This window comes from Amphiprion ocellaris, chromosome 8 (genome assembly GCF_022539595.1).
Source record: "Amphiprion ocellaris isolate individual 3 ecotype Okinawa chromosome 8, ASM2253959v1, whole genome shotgun sequence".
NCBI classification, from domain to species: Eukaryota; Metazoa; Chordata; class Actinopteri; family Pomacentridae; genus Amphiprion; species Amphiprion ocellaris.
In genome coordinates, this window is record NC_072773.1 from 22,963,295 (window position 1) to 22,973,295 (window position 10,001).

Consider the following 10,001-nt stretch of genomic DNA (forward strand, 5'->3'; position numbering starts at 1 on the left):
CTGTCTTGTCTCAGTCTGGCCCTGGATTTCCTAAGCCTGTCTTACCCCCTCTCCCTGTTGTCTGTTCCTCCATATTGTGAGTACCCCTCTTAGCTTAGTGTTATTAATTCACTTTAGTGTTGTAGACTTCCGCTTTTGCAATCTTAGTGTTGGTTTTAGTAGTGTGACTTATTTAGTATAGATTTGGTTTAGTTTCCCCCCTGTTAGGTGACTCATTTTCTGTATTGGTTTAGTTCCTGTTTTGTTAAAATAAAAGCCTCTTTCCCTTGGACTACCTGTCTGCCACTATCTGTGCCTGGGTTCTCTGACCCCTTTCTGTAACAGTGAATGAAGCATTTTCATCTTGTAGAGGGCTGATTTAAAGCTTTATACACTGCTGGGTAGTTTAATTTATCACAGTGTATAATATCTCTTAAGCATATGCATTTTTATGTATGTAGTGAATATAGAATAAAATTAAAATTAGAATATTTTTACTCCATGACAAAGGAAATTGCCAGAGTAAAAAATAAAAGCAGGAAGTTCAAACAAGGTGCCTTAAGAATTGTACTTAAGTTCTGTACTTCAGTGAAAATACTTCCAATATTCTGATGTTACAATAATGTAATTTAAACACGTTAAAACAAGTTTATAAGTGTGACCCCTAACATGCTAGGTTTAATATTAGTTCAAATTTGTGGCTTCCTGTAAATAAATAATACAAAACAAAGATTGCATGATAGTTAACTTCCACATAACAGATATGATAATAAATATGAGCAGCTGCACAGATCCTCACACTCTGCATTTTCCCACCATAACTTAAAAAATAAAGGCACTGGTTTCTACACATTTTTAAAAATCAACAAATCCTGTGAAAAAAGGAAAATCGGTACCAACTTCAGCTGTTAGTAAGCTCATATTTTCAAACTGAAAACTTCTTAAATCTTTCCAAAAAATCCAAAGCCAGATATCTAATAATTCCATACGATATCTGGATACTGCAAGTTTTAGCAAACCTTTCCCAAACAGGAGTGAAGAGTTGATTCTCTAGTGATTATTTACAATGCTTGTGTTTATGGTAATGATGAAGTGTGTCACTCAACAGGGTGCAACATGGTGATTAAATTACGTGTTTTTAATGGTTTTGAGCAATAATGAACCATGTCGGTAATAGTAATAGACATTGGAGACACAAGCAGTATTTAAAGGGGCATCAGTTCATTGATGGGTTTTTTTTTTTTTCTAATTTGCTGTTATTTGGCTGCAATAATTAAAATATGGCCGACTGTCCTTTAACATGGGGTTAGGGTTTTATCAGCAGGTTTTCATACTCCAGCATCTATGTGACTGAAAAGCCACAGCAGTATTCTTGTAGGAAGGAAATCAAACGGCATCTTTCCCCTTATTAAATCTGACAGCACAGAATCAAGCAGTCAAAAGTGAAAGAACCGGGGTTTATTTTAAAAACATGTGAAGTGTTAGACTGACACTAACCACTGCCTTGGCAAAAACAAAGTGCATTAAGTATCAGTTTTAGTAAAAACATACAGCGGTATCCAAAAGTCTTACTACGCTCCCAAGAACTTATCAGAAACATATTCCGTATTTGTGAATCATGGATACACAAACATTCATCATTTCTCAAAGGTCATTTCATAGTGATATCTTTGATGTTGAAGTCCTTGCGCTAATCACAGGTATGCGGTGGGGATTCAACATTTTTTCTGCATTATTTGAGAATTCACATCGTTTAGGTTGATTTCAGAGCATCTCAGTGAAGGTTTCCTGATGTGACTGTGTGTTTTGTCCTTTTTTCCGTTTTCATTTCCAGACATGTTCAGCAGAGAGGCAGAGCCATGAACATCAGTCCTTGCTCCTCCATCACATGCAGTGTCCTGCCATAGTTTGGATCCGTGATTCGTCAGTGTCCTGCTGCATAACTTCTCTTCTGCGCCACCTAAAGGTACAAAGTGTGAAGTGACTGTGGAGGAAAGCAGAAATTCTGTTTCTTTTGCAGTCAAACCTGCATACATGTATTTTTGCACTATAACCTTGTCTGGCCATCTCCTTTGAGTTATTGTTTTCAGCAGCGACATTTTGGCACTATTTGGTCAAAAGACTGATTTTGTAATTAAAATGTGATCTTGAAATAAACTGTCTTTTGACTGAACGTGTTGTACAGAGTGTTGCTCTTTAGTTGGTGTGTACATTGTAGGTGTTCTCAGTGTTTTGAATGAAAATGACCTGCAAACCGCTGCTCTCCTACAAATGTAATTTAGCTGCAGTTTGGCTCTGTGAAACTTTTCCATCCATTTGGAAAACTCTTAGTCCCTGAGCTGCTTCACTTAAGCTACATTCACACTGCAAACCTTAATGCCCAATTCAGATTTATTGCTCAGAACGATTTTTTTGCCGTTTCATATTTTTCTGAATGTCGCCCAAGTCAGTTTCCAGTGTAAAGTGATCACAGCCCTGGACTCCAGAGAAGACATGGAGGCGGCTGAAATAAGTGTTTACAGTTTAATTTATAAGATGACGTGCAGTGGAAGTCTGCGAGTTCATGAGGTCCAGCATCTCAGTCTCTCCACTGACTGAATCCACCACAGCTGTCCTTTATTGTTGTATTCGGAGAGTGACTCCCACCAGCACAGTATTGTGGCGAATGTTGATCTAGTGTGGTGTGAAAGTTGCATAAATTCCAGTATGACTGGTCAGACTGAGGTCATACTGCAAGAAATCAGACCTTTATCTGCTTTAGGACCACAGAAGTCACACAATTCAGAACAGAAACTACATTAAAAAAAATCTGAAATATCTGATTTAAGCCCTTTTTGTTTGCAGTCTGAATGTAGCCCTAGTGACAGATTTTTTTTTCAGAAGTTGATGCATAGAGTCTCTGATGTTATGTGTAAGACCTCCAAAATGAAAATATATACTTTTGAATAAAAGTAGTAGAATAATGATCTTGGAACCAAACAGTTCTTGGCAGAGGGCTCAGGCTTTTAGACCACATCACTGTATCTGACAATACTACAGGTGTGTTCTGTCTGGCTGGAATTGTAATCAGTTAAAAAAAAAAAAAAAAGTGCAAAAAAAAAAAAAAAGACGATGACCCAAAACTATATTAAGCAAACCTCCAATTTTTAAGCACTTAACCACAAATATGCACTTAAAAAGAGTAAAAAAAAAAAAAAAAAAAAAAAAATCTTACTAACTACAGTATGTAATATACTTTAAAAACATTCAGGAATTGCTCTTGTTTAACTTATCAAAGATGCCTTTCTTCTTTTTTGCGAGCTCTAGAGTTGGCAGTTTTGCCTGTGTAAACATACATAATAAATTACTGCTTTTTCTCATGATGTATTTCAGGCAGTGACAAAAAGAAACATACTTTTATGTCACCAAGAGAGGCATTATTTATGGCTTCAAATGCACTGATAAAACAGTTTACGCATTGGCTTTCCTGTTATTTCAATGGCTTTTGGTTTTCCAGTTTAGTACAGAACTATGGCAAAAAAAAAAAAAGTGTGAGTTGTGAAGAGTGGAAAGATTCTCTTTAGAAACGCAGGCATTCTTTTTTGGATTAAGGCTTCTGAGGTTGTTACTGGCAGGTTAAATCCTGAATGACTCGTTTCTTTACTAGACAGCCATCTCTTGAGGTACGAGTTTCGGTTCCGACTCCAGCATAGTGACTTAATTCTTCTGAGCAGGTCTGCCTTTCAGAGAGCAACCACATGATGAATACTGCACCTAAACAACAGCAATCAATAATGCCTTCCTACAGTATTTCTCATATTGTAGACAGTGATATTAGTCTGAGAAAGTTTCCATTTTACTTGACGGATGCTTCTGGCGACGTGAACTCTGTAAAACATGAGACAAAAGACAATATTATGAGGGATAGTTAGAGCAGTAAAGTCTGAAACAATATTGCTTTGTAGCCACTGGAGTGATATCAATAAATCTATTTTTTATGAAAAAAATTTTCTTACATTTGTCCTCAGTTTCTAGTGACTCGTCTTCCTCATCTTCCTCCTGTGGCTCCTCCTCAGCTGCTACATCCTGCTGTTCTTCCTCTTCTTCTAAGACTTCCTCCTCTACACCAGGTTGTTCCTCCTCTGCTTCAGATGCAGCCTCCTCTTCTGCTTCATCATCATCTTCCTCTGCAGCCTCCTCTTTCTCCTCTTCTGCTTTATGACTGTCCTCCTGAACCTCCTCTCCGTCTAATGCTGCCTCTTCTTCAGCTACCTGGTTCTTCTCTTCGGGCATCTCCTCTTCTACGTTTTCCTCCTCTTCATTTGTCCGTGTTGTTTCTTCTTCTGTCTGTTCTGATACATCAGCTGACTCCTCTGGTTCTGTCTCATCCTCCTTCACTGCCTCCTCTGGTTGTTCTGTCACAGAGTCATCCTGTTCATCAAGAGGTGTGTCCTGTGAAGCTGCTTTTTCTTCCTCCTCTTCTACCACTTGAGCGGTTCCTTCTTCCTCTGCTGGATCATGTGCCTCTTCTTCTTCAGTTCCTGCAGCTGTCTCTTCCTCTGCAGCCGGAGCTGTTTCTTTCTCTGTCTGTTCAGCAGGAGCTTGAGTTTCTCCCACAATCTATGACAAGCAAAACAATATTACACCACGGTAGACTGGATCCTCGACAGGAAATCATTTTCTCCTCAGCAATCTGGACATCCAGGTGTCTGAGTAAACACGATGTGATTAAGATGACACACAAAACAGAGATCTGTGCTGTACGACTGCAAGTACAGATATGAATCCAATGGAGAATTCATGTCAGGCAATTAGCTCCTTCAAATACACAGGATGAAAATCTCATTATGGTTCCCAGTGGACACATGGTGAACAGAAATAGTAAAGAGACCATGTGTGCTGAGGCCTGTCAGGGATTTTCTGCCATCACAGTATAATCTAATAATGCACCTCAGCTTAGAAAACTGTTCATTTTGCACTTTTAAATCTTAGAAATCCCAAAGGCAGTCTATATTTCCATGACCGCACTTTAAACAGTTATTTATTATATATAAAGAGGAATCAGATGTAACTTCTGATTTGTTCAAAAGCTTCAATTGAGGTTATTTTTATAAACTGGATAAAAAAAATAAAACTGAACAATCAGAGCTTTGTTCAAATGTATTTAACTGTAATGTATGTAAATGTACAAAAATAATCCAATAATGCTAAATAGAATAAAATAAACTACACAAACAATACACGATATAACAAACACAAAAACAATACAATCCAAATAAAATAATAAAAATAAAATATTGCGCCGCTCACAGGGAATCTAGAAAATCCTTGGACTTGTTGGATTTTCATGTATATTTTTGTTAGTACAAAATCTGTGAGGTAATTCTCTGTAATTATTTATGCTGTAGAGTCTTAACCTTAATGTTTAAATTAGTTATGGTAATCTCCATAATCAACAACACTGTAGGGTCTCTTCCTTTTTATGTATTATAGTAATGTAAAGTAGCATTTTGAATATTTTTAAGGGTTTTAATCCATGTATGTAACTTACTCAAGTAAATTCACACCATAAGTAACACTATATGGTCTTAAATCCAAAATTTAAACATTTTATTTAATTCATAACCCCAATTATCTTTTATTTTGGCCCACCAACTGTTGTTTTAAGTGTGCTGTATTGAAAATGGTGACTTGACTAATTGCAGGTTATAGGAGTCATATGAGTTTTTTCCAAGTCTCCTTACAGCAACCTAAGCAACTGCAGCTTCCATGTCAACCAAAAATCCCAGCTGTGTTGGTGTTAATTTATCTGACTTGGAAACTGTATCTGTATGAAGGAAAATTACTATTTAGTCCAGTAATCAGGTTAAATCTGCCTGACCAGTGGTGTGTTGGTTACCTGCGTAACCTGCCTCTGTATGTTCTCCAGCTGAGCCTCAAGGTCAGAGTGGAGACTTTGGGCTGCTGAGTTCTGATCCTGCAGACTCTGACGTACCGTATCAAGCTGCTCCTCTACACTAGCCTGCTGGATCCGCTGGGACTGTTCATTCTCTAGCAACTCTCTGCAAGACAGAAGATGCTCATGGTGAGAGTCTGTAAGTGGACGTCTTTGATTCAAATCATCTTTCAGGCAGTGCAGAAAATTAGGCCTTTTATAATAGTGTTGTTTTAATTGTATAGCTCCATGAAGCCTGAACCTTCACTGATTAAAATACTAGAAAAAGGACCCATGGTCTAATTGTATTGGCTTCTTCAAATCTTGCATGCTAACAATAGCCTGTGAACCACATTAGCCTGATGTTTTCCTTAGCTTCAAAGAGTGCCCATTTTACATAAAAAGAAAATCTTACACAAGCCATTCATCTCCACAACTTATCAATACAAAAGGAAATGTTTATACAGATCCGGACAATCTCACAGTGTGAATATGAGGCCGACCGACACTGTCCCAGAGCATGGCAGAGACACAGACAGCCAACAGGGCTTCCACAAAGTCAACAAAAAGTTATGGGTCAGAGGAGGGGAGCTATTTTCTCTGCAGCTCCAAAAGCTGCTGTTTTCTTTTTTCCACAACCTACCTGACAGCAGTCATCTCCAGCACACTGGCCTCCAGCTGAGCCTGGTAGGTGCCCAGCTGCTCCTTCAGTCGGAGCACCTCGGCGGTCTGTCCATCCAGGGTGACGCTCAACGTGGCGACCTGACCAGCTCTCTCGTCCAGCTTCGATTCTGCTTCTCCCAGGCTCCCTGACAGGACCTCGACCTTCTGGGACAGTTCACCACTCAGCGCCGCCAGACCCTCCACCTGAACCCTGACGTCATCGAACTCCTCATTCTTCCCCTTCAACATGCTCTGCAGCTGGCTCAGTTGCTCTAGAGATACCGTCGCTTGCTGCATCTCTGACAGGCGAGCTTTCATCTCCGTGTGCAGCGACAGCACCTGAGCGGGGAGGTCGGACGTCTTGAGCTCCTCGGCCGTGGCCAAGGCCATGCCCACCTGTTTCTGGGCCAGCGCATAAGACTCCTCAAGGGCATTCAGGCGTTCTTCCACACTCCCAGAGACTTGCTGCTGCAACAAGACACACAGAGGAGTTGTTGAGTCAAGTGACTCTAATTTACATTGAGTTGGTGCTTCAATGGTCCTTTAACTCAACCTAGTATGCTAAGATTTTCTTATAGTCTAAGTTCTGAAACGCCAAGGACAATTTTATGGTAATTTTCTGTGGTTTTTATAGTAATTAACTCATATGCACAACACTATTTCTACCATTACTTTCCATTGCAGCGTATAATAAATCAAGGCAAAATAGAGCATGAAATAAACGGAGGATAGTTTAAATACCGAGGTCTATACACTACTTAGCCCTGAAGCTACTCATGTACACAGGAGTCATTTCTTAAAATCCTGTTGGCCAGGGTTGTTCAAATTCTCTTTAAACTACAGCTCCTGTCAGTCAATGAAATGCTTGGAAGGAGGACATCTATTCAAGAGTCTGATCATGCATAGTAAAAGGTCATTTTCATGCAAAATGCAGAATAAAATGAAGAGAAGATATTGTTCCTCTACTCATCAGGAGCCAATCTTAGATCAATGAACCAACAACATGCGTGCGAACCCTTTGCAAGGTTGCACAGCTGGATTGTGCAATAGTTCACTCCTGCATAATCCTTTCTTAATTAATTTATCTCTCGACAGCACCCTCAAACTTTGCAAAGTTATGAGTCACTAAACAGTTCACTGCTCACACAGGAAATGTCTGCCCAACAAGACTGAGCTAGCAGAGCTGCTGTTATGCAAAGGTTTTTGCCACATTGACTTTCCTGAACTGAAGGTGGAGTTGCAGGAGCTCCCTCAGGAGCAGATTTATGTCGGTTAAGTATTTCTCAAAAATCCTGCTTAACTTCCCACAAGTGTATCCTGCAGCTTAAACATAGCTAAGGGACCTGACATGGCAAATATAGCTCGAGGCAGCTACGAACCTCTGCTTAGTGACAGAACAGGTTCAGCTCATTCATGCTGATACATTAAACTCAGAATACGCACATTTCTTGAACTCACAACACTGTCAAGGCTGCTTATATTTAGAAATATTGTGTCATTTCAGAATTACAGGTGGAACAAAGATCATTTTCTGTTCTGCAAACTTTCAGATGACCTGTAAACAGCCTCTGAACTGGTGTTCAGTATCAAAAACACAAACTAATAATAGCCTTGGCACATTACTTTGCGGTTTATTAGTATTTTGGCAGCATCTTCGACACAACTATAGAAGCATATTACTATAATATACACTTTCCACTGAGAGTTTAGATGAAAATATTGAATATATCTCAGTTAGAGATAAAGTCAGTGTCCCTGCATGTGCAGCTCTAGAATAATCCTCACTACAAGCGCCAGCAGCTGTGTGGATGTTAGAAATAGCAGCGTTTTGTACTCACTCCAGTGAGGCCCTTGGCATTCTGAAATCTGATAGAGGCCTGCAACTTTCCTTACTTGCCACTGACAACGTGCACTTTGGACATGTGCTGAGGGCTTTTCTTATTTTGTTAGAGTGATTGTTTTAAATTATAAGCCCAGAGAAATAAGGTGTATTCAGAACAGGATCTGGGCCATGAGAATCTTGTGTTGCTGAAGGCTGCAGGCTCACTGGAGGAACCTCAACAGGGAATTTAACTAGTTTACCTCCTTACCTTATTACTTGACTGTCGCATTTCTTCATGGGAGGACTGGAGTTTGATTATCTTCATCTGCATGCCCATGAGATTGTCAGATAAGTAGGTTAAAGTTTGGTGCTGCTGGAAACAGAACCAGGCTCCAGTGGCTCCTCCAATTACTACAATGAGGAATAAAATGAGCAGCAGAGTGTAGTTGTTCCCTCCAGAGCGCACTTCTGTCTCCAGGATTTCATTTTTGAAAAAGTTGTCTTCATGTTTGTGGTTGCTTTTCCCTTTCCGATGCCTGGCTGTCATTTTTCTCCACAGAGGACACAATGTTCTCGCCGGGCGGAGAGGTGATATTCAAGGAGCCGGTGGGTCACACGGGGGGAAAAAAAGAAAAGAAAAGAGCCCGAACTTCGCAGCTGTAAGCGGTGATTTGAGTTCGGAAGGCTCCTTTACGCGGCGCTGCTCGGCTCGGCCTGGTTCCAGTCACCGCTCAGTAAAGTACCGGGACGCTGCAGCGAGCTGCCGGTGGAGAGCTGAGGATGAGAAAGAGGGAGGCGTGGACCGAAGGTAGCGAGTTTGTCCATTCAGGAAGAGCAAAGGAGGAGCCGAGGGGCCGAGCTGCTGTCACCGCCACTACCAGCCGCCATGTGCGCTGCTGTCACCCAAAGGCGCCGCTGCTGGATCACTGGGTGCTATTTATTTACTGCAGCGTGAGGCCAGAGATGCGTGTGGCCTTCAGCAACTACACGTTTTTTAAATTCCTTTCTGTTAAACAAGCCTGGGCTATAAGAAAATCCACAAATGATTTATTATTATTTTTTTTTTAAATAAAATCTTTAATGTAGCCTAATACTGCACATCTCTTTTAATATGTGACTCATGTTCAGTGCCATGCGCACATATTTCTGTTAAAGGTCACCTCCTGCTTCTAAGTTGTCATCATCCGCAGCTGCTTTGCTTCAATCTTCAGCTTCACTGAAATGACCATTTCGGTTAAATCTTCTAATCTCTATCTTTTTGTTACAGGATTATCTGGTGCTGTTTTCAGTGACATTCAGTTCAGTTTTATCTGTTAGTGTCATCTCAATGCACAAGAAATGAATCAGTGTATATTTGACAGAAAGTAAAAAAGCCATCATGAGGAAATCGCCATTTAGGAATGGATTGACATTATGCAAAAGTTGACATTTTCCCTAAGACTGCAAATAATAATAATAATAATAATAATAATAATAATAATAATAATAATAATAATAATAATAATAATAATAATAATAATAATAACAATCTATCAGATCTGAACTACATGGACTCCAGTTAAATCTTCTGATCTTTCACTTTTTTTTTTTTTTTTTTTTAACCAGATTGTTATTATCTGGTGC

At 39.8% G+C, this 10,001-nt stretch overlaps 1 protein-coding gene across 3 annotated transcripts; it reads right to left on the reverse strand.

Moving 5' to 3' along the window:
• Positions 1-1,422: 1,422 nt before the first annotated feature.
• LOC111572066 (uncharacterized) lies at positions 1,423-9,253 on the reverse strand. 3 transcript variants are annotated; one of them, XM_023275554.3, is made up of 5 exons: positions 8,647-9,253; positions 6,537-7,021; positions 5,858-6,020; positions 3,975-4,578; positions 1,423-3,846 (listed from the first exon to the last, which is right to left on the reverse strand). In XM_023275554.3, coding segments are annotated over exons 1-5 (1,533 nt in total). In that variant the 5' UTR covers positions 8,926-9,253; the 3' UTR covers positions 1,423-3,844. The 3 variants fall into 3 exon arrangements, with proteins under 3 accessions (XP_023131322.2, XP_023131320.2, XP_023131323.2); XM_023275552.3 differs by having other exon boundaries at positions 6,537-7,024; positions 8,647-9,252; XM_023275555.3 differs by having other exon boundaries at positions 5,954-6,020; positions 6,537-7,024; positions 8,647-9,251.
• Positions 9,254-10,001: the final 748 nt, after the last annotated feature.